The sequence below is a fragment of the Podarcis gaigeae genome (genome assembly GCF_964106915.1).
Source record: "Podarcis gaigeae genome assembly, chromosome: 11".
Taxonomy (NCBI): domain Eukaryota; kingdom Metazoa; phylum Chordata; class Lepidosauria; order Squamata; family Lacertidae; genus Podarcis; species Podarcis gaigeae.
The window spans coordinates 58,363,486-58,390,057 of NC_139687.1; the positions used below are offsets into that span (position 1 = coordinate 58,363,486).

At 45.3% G+C, this 26,572-nt stretch overlaps 1 protein-coding gene across 2 annotated transcripts in view; it reads right to left on the minus strand.

The window, feature by feature from the left end:
- The window catches only part of PIK3C3 (phosphatidylinositol 3-kinase catalytic subunit type 3), a 108,698-nt gene extending 82,408 nt beyond the window's left edge, over positions 1-26,290 (minus strand). Inside the window, exons 1-10 of one of the 2 annotated variants that reach the window (XM_083702661.1) lie at positions 26,133-26,290; positions 24,778-24,966; positions 22,444-22,587; positions 19,829-19,958; positions 15,382-15,408; positions 9,076-9,162; positions 7,358-7,453; positions 4,273-4,344; positions 3,767-3,871; positions 2,107-2,199 (exon numbers count right to left, since the gene is read on the minus strand). In XM_083702661.1, the coding sequence (XP_083558787.1) occupies positions 2,107-2,199; positions 3,767-3,871; positions 4,273-4,344; positions 7,358-7,453; positions 9,076-9,162; positions 15,382-15,408; positions 19,829-19,958; positions 22,444-22,587; positions 24,778-24,966; positions 26,133-26,200 (1,011 nt within the window). In that variant the 5' untranslated portion in view covers positions 26,201-26,290. The remainder of the gene's footprint in view (positions 1-2,106; positions 2,200-3,766; positions 3,872-4,272; positions 4,345-7,357; positions 7,454-9,075; positions 9,163-15,381; positions 15,409-19,828; positions 19,959-22,443; positions 22,588-24,777; positions 24,967-26,132) is intronic. The other variant, XM_083702662.1, reaches the window with a different exon arrangement.
- Positions 26,291-26,572: the final 282 nt, after the last annotated feature.

Sequence of the window (26,572 nt, forward strand, 5' to 3'; positions counted from 1 at the left end):
TTTTCCGTTTTGGAGGCGCTTCGCAAAACGAATTTCCCTATGGGCTTGCTTCGCAAGAAGAAAGCCCATAGGGAAATCTCTGGGGACCTCTTTTAAATGCTAGCGGTGGGGAGCAAAGCCTTTCCCCCCCCCCTCTGGCCTTCAGAAGAGGTCCAGGAAGGCCGGCGGGGGCCGAAAGGCTTTGCTCCCCACCGCCAGCATTTTAAAAGCAGTCCGGGATAGCTGGGAAGCGCTTCCCGCTATCCCGGATGGCTTCTGAAGGCTGGCGGGGGGGAGCAAAGACTTTTGCCCCCCGCCCGCCTTCAGAAGAGGTCCTGGACCTCTTCTGAAGGCCGGTGGGGGGGCAAAAGTCTTTGCTCCCCCCCGCCTGCCTTCCCGGGACGCGCTGCGTTTCTCCGCTGTCTCAGAGGGCTTTTGAAGGCAGGCGGGGGGAGCAAAGACTTTTGCCCCCCGCCAGCCTTCAGAAGAGGTCCGGCGGGGGGCAAAAGTCTTTGATCCCCCCTGCCTGCCTTCCCAGGAGAGCGGGAAGGCAGCGGTGCGTTTCTCCGCTCTCCCGGGAAGGCAGGCGGGGAGGAAGCAAAGACTTTCGCCCCCCGCCGGCCTTCAGAAGAGGTCGGGGGACAGACTGTCCCCGGACCTGGTCTGAAGGCGGTTTCCATAGGAACGCATTAATTGATTTTTAATGCATTCCTATGGGAAACCGTGCTTCGCAAGACGAAAAACTCGCAAGACGAAAAGACTTGCGGAACGAATTAATTTCGTCTTGCAAGGCACCACTGTATTCTACAGAGCTGCTCTCCAAGTCGTTTATGCTCTGCTAGACTCTGCTAGACTCTGCTGTGCGACGACTGTCTTCTTGTTGGAGTGAATCCGGTGCTCACAACTCTAAGCTGTGAGTCCACAGCACTTTGACCTGTTCCTGTGCAGAAGGTGGTCTCTGGAAGCGCTACCCAGCTGAAAATGATCTATAGGTGGTACATGACCCCAGTCAAGCTTGCAAAAATCTACCATTTGCCCAATAATAAATGTTGGAAATGTAATGAGTCTGAAGGTACCTTCTATCATCTTTGGTGGACCTGCCCAAAGATCAAAGCCTTTTGGGAAATGATCTATAATGAAATTTAAAAAGTCCTTAAGTGGACATTTATAAAGAAACCGGAGGCTTTTCTCTTGGGCATGGTTGGCCAGTTGGTGCCAAGGAAGGATAGGACTTTTTTTATGTATGCGACCACAGCAGCAAGGATCCTGTTGGCAAAGTATTGGAAGATGCAAGAACTACCTACTCTGGAAGAATGGCAGACAAATGTGATTGACTTTATGGGACTGGCAGAGATGACCGGCAGAATCCGTGACCAGGGGAAAGAGACAGTGGAAGAGGACTGGAAGAAATTTAAAATATATCTTAAAAATTGTTGTAAAATTGAGGACTGACAAGATGTCTAGGGGTAAGAAATAGAGAATTACAGCTGTAAACATTAACATTAAGGAAATTTAAAGAAAACTACTAGAGAAATTGACTGAAGGGTTGCTAAAGAGTTGTAAAACAAGGATGCAGTGAAAGGGAGGTATGGGGAAGTCATGTTTTAAATGTTTTTATATGTTTTTGTTTTGTGTTTTGTTTGTCTTTTTGTTAAAAAACCAATAAAAATTATTATAAAAAAATAATAATGGAAGTGCTACCCAGCTTCAATCCCGAGGTGGAAAGCCTACAGACTACAGGGGCCGTGGTAGGATATTCAGCCTTTCACATGGTTGCAGGATAGCAGAATGCGCAGAACAACAGAATATTTAAAAATATTTCAAACTGCACACATCCAGAGGAAGGAAGGAAGGATTTTTAAAAACACCCACTCACACCCAGACACATGTTTCTATTTTTTGATGCCTGCAGCATTAAAACACACAGTGGTACCTCTAGACTCAATCCATTCCGGGGTGCCGTTCACACCCTGAAAAGTCCATAACTAGAGTACCGCTTCTGTGTTCCCATGCGGCATGATACAGAGCTTCTGCACATGCGTTTGCAAGCTGAAAAGACACATGAACCCAACGCAACACGAGTTATGACTGTAATTATAAGAATATAAATTTAATTTGGGCACTCACCTTTTCCTGATGAGTGAGATAATATCGGAATTTCCAGACGAGGTCCTGCTCTTCATAAGTCAGCTGCTTCGTCGGAGGATAGCTCACGATGATCTAAATAAAGAGGCACTTGTGGGTTTCTTTTATTTGGACCAAAGGGGTGGGGTGTTGTGCATCACATCTTAAGCACACAAACACCAAACCTCTAAAATGATACCTATTAATAACATGGAGGAGGTCAGAAGTGCCTCCTCATCTTCTGCCTCATTTGTATTTATTTATATAAATTCCTAAATAAAATATCAATGCAGTACAAAACCCATACAATAAAAAAAATGAAAGGTTAAAATCAGAAACCAGATTTTACTATTGTGGAACGATGTATTCTTAACTTGCCCATATAAGCCAGACAAAAAAAGAAAAGTTGAGAACTGCACTTTCAGTTTACAGCGGTACCTTGGTTCTCAAACACCTTGGTACTCAAACAACTTGGAACCCAAACACCGCAAACCTGGGAGGAAGTGTTCTGGTTTGCAAACTTTTTTCCGAAGCTGAACATGCTCCCTTTTGAGTGTCATGCTTCTGATTTGAGTGCCACATTTCCATTTTGAGTGTTACGCTGAGGTCTGTCTGTTTTTGCTATTTATTTTGCATTCTTGTGGCTCTTTTTGTTTTGTTTTTGTGACTGTGTGGAACCCAGTTCAGCTATGAATTGATTGATTGTATGATGGCAGTACACTATTTATTGCTTTCATTTTTTGGATCCATGGTCTCGTTAGATAGTAAAATTCATGCTAAATTGTTGTTTTAGGGGTTGTTTTTAAAAGTCTGGAATGGATTAATCCATTTTGCATTACTTTCTATGGGAAAGCACGCCTTGGTTTTGGAACGCTTTGGTTTTGGAACGGACTTCGGAACAGATTAACGAAGGTAACACGGTATAAGAACCTGGAACCTTCTGTTCTTCAGCCGAACAAAATCTGCATTGGCAGCTACTTGCTTCTGCTATCGGTTCTCTTTGCACCAATTAGCCCCACTTCTTACAAACACTTGATCTGGACAAGAGGCGGAAGACTATCTTGAGCATTCTTGCCAACCCACAACTGCTTTCAGGCTGCTCCTTAGTCCTATCATCAGGGGCTTATCCCAGGTGGCCTCTTGAAGCTGATACTTCAGATCAATTGTATTCTACATCCAAATAAACTGAAGTCACAGCTCCAACATCTCCGATATCCAGGCTACTGAGACAGCAGAGAAAAGCTGGTGCTGGATTTGCAATCAGCCAGCAAAATGTGGCTGAAGAACAACGTGGTTTGATGCAATGATTGCAAACCATAGTTTGGGCTAACTTTGAAGTCAGAACAAACAAACCATTGCTATGCCCTCTGGAGGCTAACCTCCTGCAGGAGTGCTGAGAGGCTGGGAAATGCAAACAGATAAGGTGCTCTAAACTACAGCTTGCCTGCACTGTTTGGAAGTCTTAACCAAGCTTTAGGTTTGCAAACTGTGGTCAGCGCTAGCCATAAATCAGTGTGCGGTGCCTCAATCTGGTCAGTTTGAGAGGGTGAAGCTGAAAATCAGGGTACAGTTAGCACACACAATGTCTTGAGTTTGCATTTCAGGAGCTGCCGGTCAACAAAACCCAACATCCGTTCAAAGGTGTGGGAGAACAGCAACATACGTTGAGCTGATCTCGGGTAGCAGCGTTGGGCTTGAGATCGTGGTCAGAAGGTCCGCTTCTTAAACTCCGAGCAAGCTTGTGGTGTTTCCTCTCCACTAGGTTTTCCTTCAGTAAACAAAAGTTAGTTGAGAGAGCAGGGAAATAACCTTGGATACACACAACAGTTCATTCCGCTTCCTCAACGTTCTCCTATTATTAACTTCTGCATTATATCTGAGTGTTTGCATGACTTAAAAGCCACCTTTAGAAGCTATCTGAAGACACCCCCCTGTACAGGGAAGTTTTTTAATGGTTTATGTTCTACTGTGTTTTTAATATTTTGTTGGGAGCCGTCCAGAGTGGCTGGAGCAATCCAGTCAGATGGGTGCCATATAAATAAGAAGATTATGATTACTTATGGGAAACTGAGGCATCCTCATTTGTACATTAAGGTGCATGAATACACAGTCCCCATTTCAGCATACCCTTGCCGTTCCACGGACTACGTTGTGCAGAAAAGGACTCACCATAGACATCTGTGGATCCGGAACCTTGACGATCTCAGAGCTCGTTAAAATGGGCGATGACTCATCGCCGTCCTAGGTGACAAAGCCATTCAGAGAAAGGAACATTAAATCTCTCAGCTGATAAAGATCAACAAGGCTTGTCAAAGGGACTTAATGTGTTCCAGAGACAAGATTTGGAAACTCAGCTCTTGAGCCACAGTACCTTAAAGAAAGCCACAGCATAGGTGGAAGTGAGGGGGAACATGGAAATCTGACCTTGTGGGGAAAGAGACAACACAACAAAGCAATGGAATGGAAACACATTTTGAAATACGGAATGGCTAGGATTTGTTTTCGAATAATCTAGCAGGTTCATCAGTACACACCCAAAGTCAAGGCTATTTCAAGATATCTCCCTTCCCTTCTGTTTTGAAGAACAAATCCCCAGCTCAGGCACATCTTGTTGCACATTCATGAGAATGCCATCAGAACAGAAACCACACGTTCCCTCTCCACTTTCATGACACAGAGAGCAGGACTATAGCAGAGCATACAGTCTGCATTCTGGCCTTCCTCCGAACGAGGTCCATAGGGGAGCGCCATACAGAAGGTGATCCCAGTCCATTCCCAGTTGCATCAGCCCTGTAAGATAGGCTAGTCTGAGAGAGCGAGAGAGACTGGGTCATCCGAGGCCTGCCCGATTTGCTTCACTGCTTGACAGGAGATTCAAACTCATGTGTTCATTTGGGCCCTGCTAGGACCACAAAACCATCAGCTTCAGCAAGCAGTTCAGGAGTCACAATAAACCAAAAACAGGGGGACGCAAGTGGCGCTGTGGGTTAAACCACAGAGCCGGGGGCTTGCCAATCATAAGGTCGACGGTTCGAATCCCCGCAACGGGGTGAGCTCCCGTTGCTCGGTCCCTGCTTCTGCCAACCTAGCAGTTCGAAAGCACGTCAAAGTGCAAATAGATAAATAGGTACCACTCCAGTGGGAAGGTAAACGGTGTTTCCGTGCGCTGCTCTGGTTTGCCAGAAGCGGCTTAGTCATGCTGGCCACATGACCTGGAAGTTGTACGCTGGTTCCCTTGGTCAGTAAAGCGAGATGAGCGCCGCAACCCCAGTCGTCCGCAACTGGACCTAACGGTCAGGGGTCCCTGTACCTTTACCTTTAGGACCACAAAACCATCAGCTTCAGAAAGCAGTTCAGGAGTCACAATAAACCAAAAACAGATGTAAACTACAACCCTCTGTCATCTTGTGCCGCCTGCCTGGAACTTTGTATGGAATTTTTGTGATTGTTACATGAGACCAATAGAAGTACATATATAAAATTAAAAAAGGTAAAGGACCCCTGGATGGTTAAGTCCAGTCAAAGGTGACTATGGGGTTGCAGCACTCATCTCCCTTTCAGGCTGAGGGAGCTGGCATTTGTTCACAGATAGCTTTCCAGGTCATGTGGCCAGCAGGACTAAACTGGACACCGTGACGGAATCCAGAGCACCGGAATGCTGTTTACCTTCCCGCCGCAGCGGTACCTATTTATCTACTTGCACTGGTGTGCTTTCAAACTTCTAGGTTGGCAGGAGCTGGGACAGAGCAATGGGAGCTCACCCCGTCATGGGGATTCGAACTGCCAACCTTCTGATCAGCAAGCCCAAGAGGCTCAGTGGTTTAGACCACAGCGCATACTTCTGTTGTCTCCTGAGAGAGACGAATGCCAACCATACCTGAGACCTTTGGATGATGAGATTAAAGGAAACATCGCATGCTATAAATTACATCACATGCTATAAATTACTCAAAGAAGAAAACAGCAATGGCTCTTTAGCCAATGTGAGTATTATAAAATTACCGGACTGTTTTGGAACACAAATCCTGGAGTGTGTAAAAGGGACCAGAATGAAGAAATATTAAGAAGAGCAGGGTCTCAAATACATTCTGCACCCCCAGATAGTTTAAGGGCATCCATCGTCTGCATCTTATGCAGCTTTGCCTACACAAGTAGTGAAAATAGCATAAATGAAAACTGCATCCCTTTAGTCCAGTTCCTGATCAATATAAGGTTTATACAATCATTTTTCTTCTTGTCTGCTTGCTTACTGCTTATTTATTTCGTATCCAACCCTTCTTCACACACTCCTACCCAGCTGAAAACAACAGGATTCTGGAAAGCAGTTACGGACTGGGCAACAATCAACAATCCTACCAAAATACTAGGATACTAGATTTTGTTAAGGGCTGGAGGAAGTTAGGAAGAGGCCAGATCTTCAGTTAGGGTGGGAAACAGCAAGCACTTGATTTAATTGCTTGTTGATATATCTACTAGGAAAAAAAAACTATCAGTGCAACCACACACAGAAACAAATGCCATTTCTAAGCTATGTTTTTTTCCAAAGGCATTATAATGTTATATTACAATGCTTTAAGTTGTTTTCCCCACTCTTTAAATTTCATATTATGATGATGAACATGCCTTACAATTTTGCACCTGTGGTTATAGTTATGCCCCATGCCCTGCCACTCTGGGTTTGCAAATGAGCAAAGTCAAACCTTGAATAGAGACCCAAATAAGCGTACATCAATTGATTAATGAAATAATTAATTACTTTAAAAAATGTATAAGAGCACAACCATGTAACATGGACCTTGAACATAGCCCATGCATTTTTGTAAAAATCCTCTCCAACCCTCTAATCATTTGAAATAAAAGAGTCCTGCAAGACTTATCTACACAAGTTTTAAAGTTGTGATGGCGGGGGTGTTTATTAGAAGGGATTTTTTTGTGGGGGAGGGAAGGGGGTTGAGGGCAGGAGGAAAGCTGGGCCGGTGAATCTGAAGATTCTTAAAATTACTTGCACTTATCAAAATTCGATAAACCTGAAGTGCATTACATGAATGACTGGAACACACAATCACAAGACAGCTTTGATTTGCATGCTCACATAAGTGTCAGCTGGCAGCTGTGTCTGCTAGACTGTCCTGGGGGGGCGAGGGAATAAGTATTCCACCGCCAGCCACCATGAGGGGAAACATGCAAATTTGTTTGCCTGGTGCTTGAGATACAAAAATAAACAAAAACGTAAAAGCTCGTGAAAGATGCGTACCTTCTCGTAATAAACTATCCCGTATTCTTTGTCATCGCATTTTGCGCAGCGGAATTCAATCATCAGATACATAAAGTTGGAACTGCGCTTCTCACTCTGAAAGCAAAGAGAGAAAGGGGAGAAAGAGATTTAATGCCAGAATAAACTGCGCTGAGAAAGAAACACCCGTTGCTTGTGGAAGGGGGAAAGAATGAATTATCTCCTGCGCGGGCAACTTATAGATCAGTTCTCCATGCTGATGCAGAACCTTGGTTTGTGGTAACCCAAAACTGGGACAGCTAAACCGACTGAAACTTCCAAAGTTGCTACAAGGGAGAGAAGCACCATGATAGCAGGCTGTAGATGTTATAAAGCATGGAGGTTTGGGGTCTCTGCTTCTCTGTAGACCCACTAATCCCACTAATCCCATGTTTTACGAACTTTGTTCTCCAGTTATTGCTGGACTGCAATGCCCATCATCCCTGACCACTGGTCCTGCTGGCTACAGGTGATGGGAGTCGGGTCTCCAGGAGCTGGTGGACGACAAGTCTGAGAAACACTGCACTTATCCGTTGGGTATTGGGAACCCACCATCAGGTCACAGCCGGATCGAAGGTGGGTTGCAGGAGAAGCACTACAATGCAAATATATGGTAAGAAAGGGGAAGAGGTGGGTCTCTAAATTCATGTGTGGATTAAAGATGGGCCCCTGGTCAGAAAAGACTGGAGACTACTGCACTAAGGTGTGGTTTTAACCTTTAAAACCCTATACAGCCTAGGACCCTCATACCTATGGGACAGCCTCTCCTGGTCTTCAAACAAAAACATCCTGGAGGTCCCGGGCCAGGGCTTTTTCGGCTGTGGCTCTGATCTGGTGGAACGCTCTGTCACAAGAGACTAGGGTCTCAGTCTCCTCTTTTCCAGGCTAAACATACCCAGCTCCTTCAACCTTTCCTCATCAAGCTCGGTTTCCAGAACCTTCATCATCTTGGTTGACCTCCTCTGCACACGTTCCAGTTTGTCAATATCCTTCTTAAATTATGGCACTCAGAACTGGACAGAATAGAGTGGTACTATCACATCCCTTGATCTGGACACTAGACTTCTATTGATGCAGCCTAGAATCGCATTAGCTTTTTTTGCTGCTGCATCACATAGTTGACTCATGTTAAGCTTGTGGTCCACCAAGACCCCTAGGTCCTTTTCACATGTACTGCTGGTAAGCCAGGTGTCCCCCATCTTATATTTGTGCACAGAAACTGATCCATTTCCAGCCTTTGAACTGAGAAAACTCAGAGCCCAGAGGAGCAAGTCTTTAATTTAACACCCTAATCATCAGAGTTGCAGTTTTTGGCTCTATAATCAACCCCCAGCCCTTGTTTTTATCCCTCTCTTCCGTTTTACTTTTTAACTTTTTTTAGGGCTTCCTCTAGCGCTGCGTCCTGTTGTTTTAATATTGTTTTATCTCGTTATTTTATTGCTCTAACTCCCCCATGTTGCGAGGTTGCAAGAAGCTGGGCTGAGCTAAGCACCTTGCCAGGCACTGCCACACGAAAGGTTGTGTCAAACTTTATTAGATACAAGCTATAAATTAAGGAAGAGAAACACCCTAAACATTTGCATGGAGTGTGGGTGGAGACTGGGTGCGCCCCCTGAATTACAGACATCCTGGTGCACTGAGGTTTTTGCATCAGCAAGGCTCAAAAGCTCATTAGAAACTCAGTGCCCCCTATGACCTACCTCATTGATCATCTCGATCTCCCGAAAGGTCAGTCTGTCCAGCCAGTCGACTTTGACCATGTGGCCTTGTCGGTGAGATTTGGTGAGCTGCCATGGGTGGAAAGAGAAAGAGAGGGGCGTCATTCTGAATTCTGATCACAGAATCGTAGAGTTGGAAGGGATTTCCAAAGGTCATCCAGTCCAACTCCCTGCAACGCAGGAACTGGTTGTTTTGAAGACAACCGAAAACTGCTTTAAACTAAATATACATGACATGTATTTCAAGCCTCGGCAAAACAGTTCAGCTGCCTTTATAACAGCCAGCGTGTTCCCAAAATTCATGTTAATCAAAGGAACTGGGTGTGGGGGGGAGATAGTTAACCTATTCAGAAAGGTCACAATCCACCTTAAAAAACAGTGTTCAGTCCCAAGGGTTTTGATGGGAGAGGTGCTCAGTGGAATTCCAAGCATGCTTCCCCAAGAATTAATTACCGCACAGAAAGTGTGCTTAGCATTGCAACTTTGCATGCTCGACCCTCTTTCTACGGCCATACTAGTCTACGGCCATACTACCCTGAACACGCCTGATCTCGTCGGATCTCAGAAGCTAAGCAGGGTCAGGCCTGGTTAGAACTTGGATGGGAGACCACTTTCTGGAATCCACGAGACTGGAGGTGGGGGTAAAGGTAAAGGTAAAGGGACCCCTGACCATTAGTTCCAGTCGTGGCCAACTCTGAGGTTGCGACGCTCATCTCGCTTTATTGGCCGAGGGAGCCGGCGTACAGCTTCTGGGTCATGTGGCCAGCATGACTAAGCCGCTTCTGGCGAACCAGAGCAGCGCATGGAAACACCGTTTACATTTCTGCTGGAGTGGTACCTATTTATCTATTTGCACTTTGACGGGCTTTCGAACTGCTATGTTGGCAGGAGCAGGGACTGAGGAATGGGAGCTCACCCAGTCGCGGGGATTCAAACCGCTGACCTTCTGATCGGCAAGCCCTAGGCTCTGTCATTTAACCCACAATGCCACCCGCATCCCAAATTGGGAAGCATTCCCAAATTGTTCATTACAGAGAACCAAGGCTGCGTTGAGATGGCAGTTCGTTCCACTACTCTTGACATTTCTCTGTCGATTTCCGCATCTCAGTTGAGCTTTCACACAACTCACAAGCCAACTCCTGCAAATATGGCAGAACGCAAAAGAAAAGTTGAGCACTTCCAGGAAACAACCTGCTTGCAAATTTGCAAACAGAAATGAGTGCTAAACTTGTGGAACGTATTCCAAGGAGTAGCTCCTGTGCGGTGTGAAACCTCAAATACAACGCTGAAATCAGCAGCTGGAGGAAATGGAATTTCCAATGTGTGGACGCAGCCAACATTGGTGATGTCAGGAGTCACATGGATAGTCTTCAATTAAATCATTGCATAGATTAGCACGAGTGCAAGAGGATTTTTCTCCCTCCTGCCCCTGTGCATGCTCCATGCCTTCTCCAGATCTGCAGGAACTCCCAGCACAGATTTTGGGGGTGCATGGGGGGGGGGAATGGAGGAAAACATTGTGTTGTGCATGGATAAATCTTTGTGCTGATGGAACATTCACCTGAGCACTATGTTGGATAAAGCCCAATATTACTTGCAGTGAACCAGTCTCTGGACATAAATTAAAATGGCAGGGAATGTGAGCCGCAACCATCTCAGTTGAGCCACATCCATGGGTCTTCTCCAGCAGCTGGATACAATATCCTTTTGCAAGATTCAGAGAAGTAAACCCACACTGTGTCTACAATCTCTGAATCTGAGGCTTCCTTTAACTCTCACAAAGAGTGGGCTTTGACACACTTACTGCCCTTATTGACATTTTAAAGGCAGCTAAGTTAGCTTCAAAGGTGAATGATGTGTTGTGTCGGTGCAATACCTGGTGGTTGCAAGATGCGTGCAGGACCGGATTTAGGTTTGATGGGATCCTAAGCTACTGAAGGTAAAGGGGCCCTTTATATGTCCAGCTGTCTTTTGTCAACAACAAATTATTGCTGTTTTTTTGAGTTTAATATATGCTATATGGTAATTTATGGACCTAAAAAGTATCTAACCAGTGATATTTTAGGGAGCAGGCTAGCAGGCAGGGCCCATTACTTACATCATAGGAGCCTACACAACACAAAACGTTGTTGCTGTACGTAGAATATATCTTATTTTTTATCTTATATTTTGGAAATGTACATCCAGGGTTTTTTTCTCCTTACATTTTTTGGGGGGCCCCCCAAGAGAGTGGGGCCCTCAGCTATAGCTTATTTAACTTATACATCTGCTCAGTCCACAAAGAGGGTTTGGATTGCAACCTACCTAAAGATTTTCCTTTTGCAGAAGATTGGAAAACATTTATTGAATACATGGAAAATAACTGTATGCAGCTGAAAACGCTGGCAGCATTAAGATAAATTCAACCGAGTAAATAATTTTTGATGGATGCAAAAGTGGGAAATTGATTTGAACGGTTATGCAGGGATGTAAGATATGTAAAATGACCCATGGAAAGAGAAGAACGGAAGTCATTGGGTATTTTAAAGTTTGCAAAATGTTTATTTGAAATTGTAAAACAGAAAATGTAATAAAAAATATTAAAGAGTGAAGGTTTTCCTTCTGCAAAACAAAAAACACCCAATAACCCAGACACCAAGTCTAAAACAAAAGCTTGAGATCGACCCTGTATGAAGATTTGCAGATCTATAATTTGTGGAAGTAAATTCTGTGCTGCAAAATAACCTTCACCTCAACCGTCCTCATAGCTAAGCACAGTGGCTGGACCTTTAATATTTATCATTTACGTTTTCAAGAGCTTCGTTAACGTAGAACAATACTCAAAATTTACCGAATTAGGGGGAAACGGCATATAATGAGATGGTTCAATTTGCACAATGCAGCTCATCTGCAAGAATCAGCTAGGCCAGAGAGTGCACTTGCTCAATCAAGAGTAATACACACTTCCAAAGGCCTCAGAGAATTGGGCAAAACAGCCTCAAGAAACCCCCACTGTGCCTGCGGCTCACAAGAGGACCCTCCCTTGGTAGCTTCGGACCCAAAGGCGGTCTACAGAGGATTTCAACAAAACGTGCGAGACAGAAACACACATGCCCCACTCCCACCCCCTGGTGAACTCGGACCCAGCGACCACGTATTATGCTTGACAACCACTGGATTTTGCAGTCCCGGACACACAGCCGAAACACATTAGCATAATATCGCTCGAAACAAGACACACTTGGGGATAGGAGGCTCGAAGCAAACATAAATCCATACAGGTCAAGAAACCATGCATGCCACTTCTGGTGTGAGTTTTTAGTCCGTATTATTAAAAAGGCAACAAGCCCAATGGCAGGTGAACAATGACAAGGGGACAACTTCGTTTAACTCTCCTATGTTTTTTTTGGGGGGGGGGTGGGGAGGTCACAACTGACCCACCAAAGCGTAGACCAAAACTGCACTGCTGCCACCTGTGCCACACGCATTGAGTTGACGCATTGGGTTGACCGTTCTCCGTGGTTTCAGGCACCGCTCCCATTTCCCATGTCGTGAAAATTAGATTCAGGCCAATCAGACCTCAGCTAAACGGAATTCGGGAAGGTGCGGTATTGGACATCAAAGGCGGACGGGATCTGAATGACTCCAATCGCTATTTCACGTCGACACCGTAGTTAGGATGTTGGGAGTGCTGCATTTTACTTAACATCCCCTAGCCATCTAAGTTAAAGGAGAAGATGCATAAGTAATCTAAGAGACCCTACAGAAATTAGGGCAATTACAGACCAACGGCATCCCTCTGTAGTGTTAAACCTTTCTGACCACAATTACCCATACAATATATCTTAATCTTTTCGTATATACAGTGGTACCTCTGGTTAAGAATTTAATTCGTTCTGGAGGTCCGTTCTTAACCTGAAACTATTCTTAACCTGAAACACCACTTCAGCTAATGGGGCCTCTCGCTGCTGCCGCACGATTTCTGTTCTCATCCTGAAGCAAAGTTCTTAACCCGAGGTACTATTTCTGGGTTAGCGCAGTCTGTAACCTGAAACTTCTGTAACCTGAAGTATCTGTAACCCAAGGTACCACTATACAGTGGTACCTCGGGATGCGAACGGGATCTGTTCCGGAGCCCCATTCGCATCCCGAACGGAACACAAGATGCGACGGCACATCTGCACGGGTCGCGTTTCGCTGCTTCCACGCATGCGCACGACGTCATTTTGAGCGTCTGCGCATGCGCGAGCGGTGAAACCCGGAAGTAACACGCTCCGTTACTTCTGGGTTGCCACGGAGCACAACTCGAACGTGCACAACCCAAAGGACATTCAACTCGAGGTATGACTGTACATAGAAAATTGGAATCACTGTCCAATGCACTATGCTTTATACCAGAGGTTTTCAACCTTTTCGGGTCCATGGCTCCCTTGACCAACTATATTCTTTTTGTGGCACCCCTGTGGGGCTCAGGAGCCCAGTTATGCCCCCCCTTCCCTGCAGAGCTAGCAGTCTCTCACCCTTTTTCCAACACCCTTCCTTGTGGAGTATTCCCTCAGTCTCCTCTCCCCTCTACTTGGGAGTCCTCTGGGCAGCTGCGCCCCTGGTCTCAGCTGCCCCCCGCCCCAAAGATAGGTGCCTCCTCAAACTGCCCCACAGGGGCGTGGGAAGCACCCCCTGGCCAGCCTCAGAGCCACCATTCGCCTGAGGAGTTTGTAGCCAGGGCTGCTGCAACAAACAGCTGTGCAAGCCTTTGGGAGGCAGAGACATAAGAAGGCATTAGAGGAGGGAGGGAAGGAAAGAGGGAGAGAGGCCAGTATTGCCCGTGGCACCCATGACCATCATTCAAGGCACCCCAGGGTGCCACAGCACACTGCTTTAAACAACACCACATCGTGTCAGTTCTGTGACAATGAAGAGCATGGCATTTTCATGTGGAAATACCAATCTATGGAACTGCTTGCCCGTGGATAAAAACCAGTGAAGGTGGTGAATGTCCTGTGTGAGTGCCTGGAGGCGGTTGGAGGATGGATGGCGGCTGAATCCTGATAAGACAAAAGTACTGTTTTGGGGAGACAGGGGTTGGACGGGTGTGGGGGACTCCCTGGTCCTGAATGAGGTAACTGGGCCCCTGAAGGACTAGGTGCACAGCCTGGGAATCATTTTGGACTCACAGCTGTCCATGGAGGCGCAGGTTAATGCTGTGTCCAGGGCGGCTGTCTACCAGCTCCACCCACCTGCCCACCTAAGACCCTACCTGCCCGCAGACTGTCTCTCCAGAGTGGTGCATGCTCTGGTTATCTCCCGCTTGGACTACTGCAATGCGCTCTACGTGGGGCTACCTTTGAAGGTAACCTGGAAACTGCAATTAATCCAGAATGAGGCAGCTAGACTGGTAACTGGGAGTGGCGGCTAAGACCATATAACACCGGTCCTGAGAGATCTGTATTGGCTCCCAGTACGTTTCCAAGCACAATTCAAAGTGTTGGTGCTGACCTTTAAAGCCCTAAACGGCCTTGGTCCTGTATACCTGAAGGTGCGTCTCCACCCCCATCAAGAGCCAGTGCCGAGGGCCTTCTGGCGGTTCCCTCATTGCAAGAAGTGAGGTTACAGGGAACCAGACAAAGGGACTTCTCAGTAGTGGTGCCCGCGCTGCGGAAAGCCCTCCCACCAGATGTCAAGGAAATAAGCAGCTATCTTATTTTTAAAAGACATTTGAAGGCAGCCCTGTTTAGGGAAGTTTTTAATGTTTAATGCTGTATTATTTTTAACACTTGATTGGGAGCTGCCCAGAGTGGCTGGGGAAACTCAGCCAGAGGGCGGGGTATAAATAATAAATTACCATTATTATTATTATTATTATTATTATTATTATTATTATTTCATACATTTCAGGTTCTTTTGAAGGATGCAAGCTCTCCCCTGCACACAGCCGTATGTTTTTATGAAAAACAGCCTCAACACTTTCCACAGCAATTCACACTGTTCTTATCATTTACATTAGGTTCCTTATGACTCAACCGTATATAAATTGGCAAATAAATACATTTCGGAAGGAAAACGAAATGCCCTGTGGTTAAATTCAGGCCTGTCTGACCCGTAATAGCAATTCATAAAGTTCATTTAGAAGCACAGAAGGGTTAATACGCACTAAGGCAGCTTCAGAGCAGTGCTTTGTAGGATAATATATGCAGAACAGAGAAAGCTTTCCAGTGATTAAGACGTTAGTCACCCGGAAGTTGCAACATGCATTTTTTTTCTCCAAAGACAGGCGCCAGCAAACCGTGGCTTCTTGGTGTTGCTACTTACTTCCTCCAAATGTTCCTTGCCAGAGGCCTACATTGAAGAGACCCATTCATTAGTTGTGAGCCGTGAAGGGGCAGCCATCTCTAGACCATTAACCGGAATCTAATATTCTGCTTTCTCAGAAATTTTGCATCACAGCCTAATTGGCAAAAGGGAATTCCGTCTTAATGCAGAATTAACAGAGCTCAACCAGATATGAAGGGAGTCGAAAGTGTGAGAAAATTGGATGCTGTTGTACATTCACAAACATCCATTAAAAAAATTACTGTATTTTCTCGTGTATAAGACTAGGGTGTTTTTTTATTAAAAAATAATGTTTAAAATTGGGGGTTGTCTTATACACGGTTATATCCTCCCCCTATTTTCTTAATTTGGAGACCCCCAAAATAGGAAGTGTCTTATACACGGGGGTGTCTTATACATGGAAAAATGTGGTATAAAGTCATGGCTTCCCCAAAGAATTATGGGAAGTGTAGTTTGTTAAGGGTGCTGAGAGTTATTAGAAAACCCCCATTCCTGTCCCACAGCTGCAATTCCCAGAGTGGTTTAACAATCAATATTTCTTCTCCAGGAACTCTGATTGCTAAACTGCTCTGGAAACTGTTTATCTGTGCGGGGAACAGAGATGAGTGTCCAAACATGTCTCACCACCCAAACTACAGCCCCCAGAATTCTTTGGAGAAAGCCACATCTGTTCAATATGGTATCATAGTGTTTTAATATTGCAGAACCTTGAGGAACCAAAATGCTTTTCCTCTGCAGCCTGAGCAGGAGCAGTGAACGATGTCCTAGTCAACTGTTTTTGCTCGTCTTCACTTACTCCAACCCACTGCCCTGCTCACAGCTGTGAAGAATATCCCTATGTTATGAATGGTCCATGTCACCATTAAGAAAAAGAGGTAGGGACAGGCCAATAACGATAATGATAACAATAACGATAACAATATCTTTATTGTCATTGTCCTATGCGAAACAATGAAATTGAAAAACTACATAAAACTAAACTACCACAAAACTACATAAAAACTACTGCAAAACTACATAAAACACTAAAAAAAACCCTAAAAACTCTAAAACCCCCTTTTAAAATACACTAAAATAGGGGAGGGGGTGACTTTTCTTATCAAAGGTCTCAGAATTCTTAACCTTGCTCAAAGTCATCTGAACTAGCCAGATGTTTAACTGAGAATCAACCACAGTCTGTCCATCATTTGAAGAATAAGTCTTTAGAGCTGTCTGTCTTGCCCCTAAGTGGCAACTAAACATTCCATTTTGGCGACTGCAACCTTGGTCTAAGGAGCCATTTCGTGCCTAGCTTATATATCTGAGTTTCTAACACTGAATAGAATCATAGAATCATAGAAAATAGATGATGATGAGGTCCCAACCAAAGAGGTCCCAACTTAAGTTGACAGAATATGCGCAGCTTGCAGACTTAGAATACAGAACAAGAAGAACATATGCTTAGAGAAGATTGGAAAACGTTTATTGAATGTATGGGAAATAACTGTGAACAGCTGAAAATGCTGGCAGCATTAAGATAAATCCAGCAGTGTAAATTTTTCGCTCTATAAGATGCACCAGACCACAAGACGCACCTAGTTTTTGGAGGAGGAAAACAAGAAAAAATATATTCTGAATCTCAGAAGCCAGAACAGCAAGAGGGATCGCTGCGCAGTGAAAACAGCAATCCCTCTTGCTGTTCTGGCTTCTGGGATAGCTGCACAGCCTGCATTCACTCCATAAGACGCACACACATTTCCCCTTACCTTTTAGGAGGGAAAAAGTGAGTCTTATAGAGCAAAAAATACGGTAAGTTATGATAGATGCAATAATGGAATGCTGAATGGCATAGTTTCTGCAAAATATGCAGGGATTTATGATATGCAAAATGAACCATGGAAAGAGAAGAAGGGAAGTCACTGATATTTTAAGGATGTAAAAATGAGTACTTTAAATTATAAAACAGAAAATGTAATTAAAAAATTGCATCAGATGATGATGATGAGGATCATAAATGGATGGCGTTGTGGTTGTGGCCTATGTCAGACCACTTGCCCATCTAGCTCAGTTCAGAAACAAACCCTGTCTGAGTTTGGTACCATGTAAGAGTAACTAGACAGCTGTCTCCCTCTCCTGTTCATAAACCAACTGACACAGCTGCACAGAGACTGCACATTCTCATAAAATGGGACTGTGGTGACATCTTAAGGAGAATCCCAAAATCTCACTTGCTTCTGTGACTAGGAGTCATCTACTGGGCGGGACAGAGAAAACGTCCTCCAGGAAGCAAAGTCCTTGTCACCAGTTCTGGTCCAGTTGCTTATTCTTTTAAAAAGTCTGAATGTCAACACCGAAGGTCACATACGTCTCCTTTTGACAACATCGTTCTCTCTAGCTGCCCAGATGGCCTTTCATTGCAAAATGGTTCGCTTTCAAAGCAAAAAAAACTTCTACTCTGCTTTAGGGAATGGACCTTCCTCCGCAGGAATGCACCAGCTGCTGAAACTATAAATCTTATACCCTGCTAAGAATGTCACCCAAGGCAGACATAAAGTGCAGTGGTACTCAGTTTGGTGCTCCAAAGGCACCCCTCACCTGACAGGAATGGGGAATCCGAGGCCCTCCAGAGGACCGATGGCCAGGATAATGGGAGTCGTAGTTTGCCAAAATCTGGATTAAGAATCACACAACTTTGCATTTGTGTTGCGTGATTTATGCTGGCATGGAAAGGAGAGCGAAGGATCTCCACAAGTCAAATCAGTTTGTAAGAGCCCTGATTCGCCCCAATCCTCTACAAGAGATTGCCCAAATGCTTTGAAGTCCACCTCTGCAAGAAGACAAAGGGACTAGCCACTTACTTTTTAAAAATCGACTTTTGCTAGACACCCTAACCAGCTTAAAATACTTTTACTAGATCTTACAGTTCCTCCAATACTATCTGCCAGCACAGAGTGGTAACAGGGATTGGCTGGCTGATGCTGCAAACATTTCCCTCTTGAGTTCAACCTCGGCAATGTCGCAGTGACCTACCGACTGGAAATGTGTGGATTATAATGCTTTTTTTTTGGTATTAGAATCCCAAGGTAAACTAGCTTTATAAGAGGTATGTGCAACTTTAATGCAAGTTAGTTTATTGCCATGGTAAATCTCCAAAAGATCAAACTGACATATTTATAGCCCCGTTCCAGATATTCACTTCAATTTGCACAAAGCCATGGAGAGTTGCCTTGAAACCATGAAATCTGACATCCATATTTTGTAAAAAGGAAAAAAGAAGGGGGAAAGAAAGATTTAACAAGGTCTATTGAACTTGATGCCAAAAGTGAACGATATCAAACTGTCACAAAAGCAGGAATCGACACCTCCCAGAGTGCAAGGGGAAAACATTGCACCAGATCTAAGACCTCAGACCCAACGTGCAGAGTGGAAGGTGTTACTACAGCTCAGAACTTCCTTTCCAGACTGGAAGGGGAATAAGGAGAATTCCCACAGCTCAAACTTTCTTATCTAGGGTAGAAAGTGAGTGGCTAGAGAGTTACTACAGCTCAGAGCTTCCTGTCCAGGGTAAAACGTAAGAGACAAGGGAATTGCTACAGCTCAGAACTTCCTGTACAGACTGGAAGGGGAATAAGGAGAGTTCCTACAGCTCAAAGTTTCTTATCTAGTGGCTTGAGAGTTACTACAGCTCAGAGTTTCCTGTCCAGGGTAGAGTGTAAGAGACAAGGGAGCTCATAACTTCTGATTCGGGATGGAAGGTGAAAAATGAGAGTTACTTCAGTCCAAAGCTTCTTATCTAGGGTGGAAAGTGAATGACTAGTGTTACTACAGCTCAGAGCTTCCTGACCAACAAACACACACACTCTCCAGCCAGAGCTACAAAACAACATATGGTCTGGGTGGTTGCTAACCCCAGATCTCTCTCGTGTAACATTAAATGAGGGAGGGAGGCATTAAACACTTCCCATGGAAGCTAGGCTCCCCTAACCTCACCTACTTTTATTAAAATTGAAAAAGAAACTGTTTTTAAAGGAAAGAAGGGGAGCGTAAAATAAATACAGAAACTGAAACATGATAGGAAAGATGTAGCACTGTATCACATTATAATGGGACTTAATGATAATCACAGTACGTATTTAACCGGAATGACAAAGAAGACTCTCAAGGAAAGTTTGAGACAATTGCTGGTAATTGAAAGATGAAAGTATTAAGACACCAATCAACGACAAAAGAATCCTATCATCTTGCTTATTAAGGGCATGAATTTGTTTTTCTTAGATATCCCATTAGAAACAAGGACTATTTTTGTCTGTACTGTCCTTCCCCCAATCGGGCATACAGGGTGCATCACACTAAAATTGTACTTTCACACACGGAGGGAGTGCACTGCAGCATGGCAGGACACTGAGGATTAGCGCCACAAAAGCAAAAGCCAAGAACTTCCCCTCACCTTTGCAAGTCGACTCATTTGATCCTCCGAAAGCGTGCTACTGGTCCTCCCAGGGGTCTTGGTGGGCTCCGAACCGTCTGCCTCCACGTTGGGCCAGACCTTCAGATCGTGCATTCCCTGGCGGAACATCCTGTGAGAAAAGTGGAGATTTAGGACAACGCCCACACAAGCACAGACAGTGAGCAAAGGGACGTGGGTGGTGCTGTGGGTTCAACCACAGAGCCTAGGACTTGCTAATCAGGTCGGTGGTTCGAATCCCCGCGACTGGATGAGCTCCCATTGCTCGGTCCCTGCTCCTGCCAACCTAGCAGTTCGGAAGCACATCAAAGTGCAAGTAGATAAATAGGTACCACTCAAGCGGGAAGGTAAACGGCGCTTTCGTGCACTGCTCTGGTTCGCCAGAAGCGGCTTAGTCATGCTGGCCACATGACCCGGAAGCTGTACGCCGGCTCCCTCGGCCTATAGAGCGAGATGAGCACCACAACCCCAGAGTCGGTCACGACTGGACCTAATGGTCAGGGGTCCCTTTACCTTACCACACGAGCACAGACAGAACACCCACATGCAGAAAGATCACCGAAGGATTGGTAAGGCAGCAGTAGCTCATCACATGCGTTATTTCCTCACCATTCATCATATTTACATTCAACCTTTCATACAAGGAGCTGAAGCACGGTTGTCTGCACTCCTAATTCAAAGCCCACAACAACCATGTGAAGTAGGCTAGGCTGAGAGGCAGTGACTGGCTCAACTCCTTCTTACGGATTGTGCCAATTACCTAAAAGACCTATGCCCCACGGAGGACCTTAAGGTCCACAAATGACAACATTTTGGAGGTCCCAAGTCACAAGGTGGTTAGATTGGTCACAACTAGGGCCAGGGCCTTTTCAGCACTGGCCCCAACGTGGTGGAACGCTCTGTCACAAGAGACTAGGGCCCTGTGGGACTTGACATCTTTCTGCAGGGCCTGCAAGACAGAGCTGTTCTGCCTGGCCTTTGGCTGCGTTTTAAATTGCATTTTAACCTGTATTTTAAATTGTTTCCCCCCCCTCTCTATCCCCCCCATTATGTTTTTACTGTGATTTTATTGGTGTTAGTTGCCCTGAGCCCGGCTCTGGCTGGGGAGGGCAGGGTATAAATATTATTATTATTATTATTATTATTATTATTATTATTATTATTATTATTATCACTACTACTACTACCTTCCCAATGAATAGCTTTTATGCTCGCAGGACTAAATGCCCTCCGCAGTGACCACAGGTAGATACTTGCAAATTCCTTATCAAGCCCGTGTGTGTGCCTGCAATCAGGGAGTATCAGATTCACTGGACCATATTCTTTTTGGACTGCCCTTTGCACAGCAGACTCCGCAAACAGATGCTGAGCAAGATGTCGGACCTGCGACCCACGGCTCCGAGAGAAAACCAAATGAGGTTCCTCCTAGCGGATAGGGACAAGGACATTACTGCCCCAGCGGCTTCCTTTCTAACCTCCATCTTACCCGGAAGGGTTCTTAATGAATCATCCCTCTAGGGAATAGACAGGGTGAAACAGAACAATTGAATATATTGTGATCTTCGACAGCCTCACTCCTGTCCCTTTTAAATTTATCCTAGTGTTTTGAAATGTTTTAACTCATAATGCCAATAAAGGTAACCTAGAAGAAGGTACAGGGTTATAAAGTCTAGGACTAGCCGCCTGAGAAACAGTTTCTATCCAGATGCAATTTTGGTTTAAAGCACAGTGTAAGGAGTCTCTATGGGAGTATATTGTATTTAAAATGGGGTATCAGAGTTTTTCGGGGGCTAACCAGGTTGGGATAGCAGGCTTGTTGGTTTTTGAATGTCTTATGTAGATTTTTCAATTTCATTGTTCTGTATGGGACAATGACAACAAATATTATCGAATAGTATTTGTATTTGACTGGCCCAAGGTCACCCAGTGAGCTTCATAGAGAATGCGGCAGCTAGACTGGTGACTGGGAGTGGCCACCGAGACCATATAACACCAGCCCTGAAAGACCTACATTGGCTCCCACAATTCAAAGTGTTGGTGCTGACCTTTAAAGCCCTAAACAGCCTTGGACCAGAATACCTGAAGGAGCGTCTCCACACTCATCGTTCAGCACCTAGGCCCAGCGCCGAGGGCCTTCTGGTGGTTCCCTCACTACGAGAAGAGAGGTTACAGGGAACCAGGCAGAGAGCCTTCTTGGTAGTGGCACCCGCCCTGTGGAACACCCCACCATCAGATGTCAAGGAAATAAACAACTACAGTCGTACCTTGGAAGTTGAACTTCCATTAGACTTCCAAAACTTTCAAAAACCAAAGCACGGCTTCTGATTGGCTGCAGGAAGCTCCTGCAGCTTATCAGAAGCCGCGTCGGACATTCGGCTTCTGAAAATTGTTTGAATACCAAAACATTCACTTCAGGGTTTCGATTGTTCAGGAGTCAATTTGTTCAGGAGCCAAGGCATTTGAGATCCAAGGTACGACTGTATCTGACTTTTAGAAGACACCTGAAGGCAGCCCTGTTTAGGGAAGTTTTTAATGTTTGATGTGTTTCAGTGTTTAAATCTGCAAGGCACAGAACACGTGAATGCAGAGCCACATACCCATACTTTCCGAAGAGAGAGACAGTCGTTCCCCCGACAGGGATGGCTTTGCCAGGTCCGTAGACATCCCAAATTGTCAAGGCCACTTGGGCATTGCGTGGCAAGTCTGGATACTTGACCGGCAGTTTTAACCACTCGTTCCAGCTGAGGAGAGATTGTGGGTATTAGTTTGGACTTACAAAACCATACAATTATGGATCTGGAAGGGCCCTCAAGTGCCATCTAGTCCAACCCCCTAAAATGCAGGAATCACAGCTAAAGCACCGATGGCAGATTAAAGCCATCCAAACTCGGTTTAGAGACCTCCAATGTGGGAAAGCCAACCACCTTTCATCAGTGCCGGATTTATGTATAAGCTAAATAAGCTATAGCTTAGGGCTCTACTCTCTTGACCCCCCCCCAAAAAAAAAAAATTAAAGGAGAAAAAACCCTGGATGTACATTTCCAAAATATAAGATAAAAATAAAATAAAATAAAACCTACATACAGCAACAGTGTTTTGTGTTGTGTAGGCTCCTATGATGTAAGTCATGGGCCCCGCCTGCTAGACTGCTCCATAAAATATCACTGGTTTGCTCATTTCTGTATATAGGGTGCCTACACTTTGCATGGACTGGTCGCATGGCAACATGTGCAAATGGCTTTACATACCTATAAGGTCCACAAATTACCATATACCATATAGCAACAGTGACGACTTGTTGTCCAGCTGTTGACAAAGGACAGCTGGACATATAAAGGGCTCCATTATCTTCAGTAGCTTAAGGCCTCATCAAACCTAAATCCAGCCCTGTTCAAGGTGGTCTGTTGTTGTTGTTTGTTTTTAAATCAAAAAAAGCAACCAGTGCTATAACCCCATAGTGTTGTTTCTCCCATAATAGCCCCCTAGGTTGATTCAAAAGCGCTTTTTCAGGTCATAGATTTTTTTAGGCTCCCAAAAATACCCTTCGAGAGTAGACTTTGCTCTTGTGGCATGAATGCACCAGATAAAATGTATCTTCTTTTTTAATTTATTTTTTGGAATGCACTGTCTTTGACATTCTTCAGAGAGAGACCTACTGGCAACTCCCTTGAAGCTCAATGTACCTTCTTGCAAAGAATCTGTAATCCAGTATCTGCTGAGGGATGATACTCCTGAAACTACTGAGATTGTTTCAGGATATTTAGCTGAGATTTTTTTAAAGTCAAATCTAAAGCTACTTAGTTTTACTTAATGGTAGCTACTGAGTCTTTTGTAAGTTTTATGTGTTTAATATGTCTGGATTACTAATGTTTCATGGAAGACTTTTCTCTTTCTCGTCTATGATCTTATTGGCTAAATTATGCCAATAAAGGCTGACTGAACGGGGGGGAGGGGTCTGTTCTACTGTCAAACAGCTCTTACTGTCAGAGGGCCACCAACTTGAATGACTTTAAAAGAGGATTAGACTAATTCAGAGGAGAGGGCTATCATCACTGGCTACTAGCAACGATGGCTATGCTTCTGTTTCCATGGTCAGAGGCAATAATAATAATAATAATAATAATAATAATAATAATAATAATAATTATACCCCGCCCTTCCCAGTTCAAAAAACCAGGCTCAGGGTGGCTAACAACAAATTGAAAACACTTAATTGATGCAAGAAAAAACAGCATAAAATACAGTATAAAATGTAAATAACAATAAATTCAGAATTCAAAAATTAATTTGGGGGGGGGGGGAATCCATCCAATAAACATTAGATGATCACCAGGGCTAGCTGGCTAAATTGGTCCTATTTGGGCCAGCGAGGAGACCAGGAGAGAATTAGCTGCGGGATCCCAGAGTGGGTGATCTTCATAAAAGGGGAGAGGGAGGGAAGAGAAGGGAAATAAAAGATCAGGCTGAATTCAAATTAAAGGCCAGGCGGAATAGCTCTGTCTTACAGACCTGATGGAAAGAGGTTAAATCTTGAAGGGCCCTAGTCTCATGGGACAGAGCACTCCACCAGGCCAGAGCCATCACTGAGAAGGCCCTGGCCCTGGTGGAGGATAATCTGACTTCCCTAGGGCCTGGGACCTCTTAACCATGGATATTCATGCTTCTGGATACCAGTTGCTGGAAACCACAGGAGGGGAGAGGGCTCCTTCACTCAAATCTTGCTTGTGGGTTTCTTACAGGCATCCGGTCGGCCACTGTGAGAACAGGAAGTTGGACTAAATGGGCCACTGGACTGATCCAGCAAGGCTTCCTTATGTTCATTATGAGAGTGGAGATCATGGCTAACAGTCATTGCTTACCCCAGGGTCAGTTAAGTCTCACAAAGAGGTATGGCAGCCAGCTGTCCAAAATGAAAGATGAAAGGCACTTACTTCCACCTGGTGCTAAAAGCTTTGTAGGATGTCCGAACCGGAAGGGCAAGAGGTTTGCCCTCTGCAAAGACCTGGCAGGTGACATACAAGTCGGAACAGGTCTCCTGGTACAAGCCCGAAAACCTCAGCATGGGATTTTCCAAAACCGCTTTGTAGCTCTTCTGCTCTCTTTTCCCCTCCAAGCTTCCTCTAAGGAAACAATGCACAAAGAAAAAGATCACAGCAACAAGATTTTCATACAGCCAGAGGTAAATACAGTGAGGGGGGGGGAGTATTTGGTCCCCTGCTAAATTTGCCCGTTTGCCCTCTGATGAAGAAATGACCAGTCCATTATTTTAATGGTAGGTTTATTGTAGACAGAATAACAACGTATTGTATCATATTGAAGGGACGATGGATGGGACCATGTATCGTCAAATCTTGGGTGAGCACCTGCTTGGGTGAGCGGCTTTGTCATGCTGGCCACATGACCCGGAAGCTGTACGCCAGCTCCCTCGGCCAATAAAGCAAGATGAGGGCCGCAACCCCGGAGTCATCCGCAACTGGACCTAACGGTCAGGGGTCCCTTTACCTTTGGAGTCTTTGAGCAAATACCGAATTAATTGCAACGATTAACTGAATGTAATGACAATAATAAAACAGACTAGCAAAAAAATTAAAAAATGCATTGCAGAACATTAGCAATCTTCACTTCAAAAACGTCCCTTTCCAAAAAACAACAACAAACAAACAAAAGTCCCTTTCCCTACATCAGAAAGGAGCATTGTACTGAGTCGGATTATTGGTCTGTCCACTTCAGCATTGCCCACACGGACTGGCAGCAGCACCTCTCCTGGGCAGGCGACGTTCCCAGCGCTTCCTGCAGGCGCCACTGGGGATTGAACCTGATGCTTTCTGCATAATAATAATAATAATAATCTATTATTTATACCCCACCCATCTGGCTGGGTTTCCCCAGCCACTCTGGGCGGCCTCCAGCAAAATATTAAAACACAATAATTCATCAGATATTAAAGGCTTCCCTAAAGCAGGGGCTCTGATACTGAGATGATGACCCCTTGCCCCTATGGCAGGCAGAGGCAACATGGGCCCTCCAGATGTTTAGGGACTACAACTTCCAAGATCCCTAGCTAACAGGACCAGTGGTCAGGGATGATGGGAATTGTAGTCCCAAAACGTCTGGAGGGCCGATGCTGCCACTGCCTGCCCTATGGGGCTTCACCCCCCCCCACCAGCCCCCATATATCTTGCCCACCCCCAAAAAAGCAAGCCTCTAGGCATGCAGATCAATGTGCATTGATTGATTGATTGATTGATGCATGCATGCATGCCATGCATTCCTCCCTTCCACTCACATCTTGAGCTGCACATTGATGTCCAGGTCGCAGCTGTAAACATAATAGAACTTCTCTGCCTCCCCCATGGCGGCTGCTCCGGGATCCCTCCCTCCTCGCTCGCCCTTCTGCTCCTTTCCAAGCAGCTGGTGGCTCCTCGGAAGCCCCGCCTACAACCCGCCCCCGCGCTCCTCCAATCAGAAGCCGCCCAGCCTCGGAGCGGCCGTCTGATTGGAGCAGGAGCTTCCTCCGCCGGCGTTCCAAAAGGGCACGGCGAAGCCTGCCCGGAAGTTTCCTGCTCCCTTCGCGGCTGGGCAGTAAAGCCCGGCACAAAGATGGCGCCGCCGCGTACGGAAAACGACGAGGAGAATGATAAGAATGGCCGCGCCCAAGGGAGGAACGGGGCGGGGCAAAGATGGCGGCGCCCTATGGGGGAAGCTTTTCCGTGCTGCTCAAAAGGG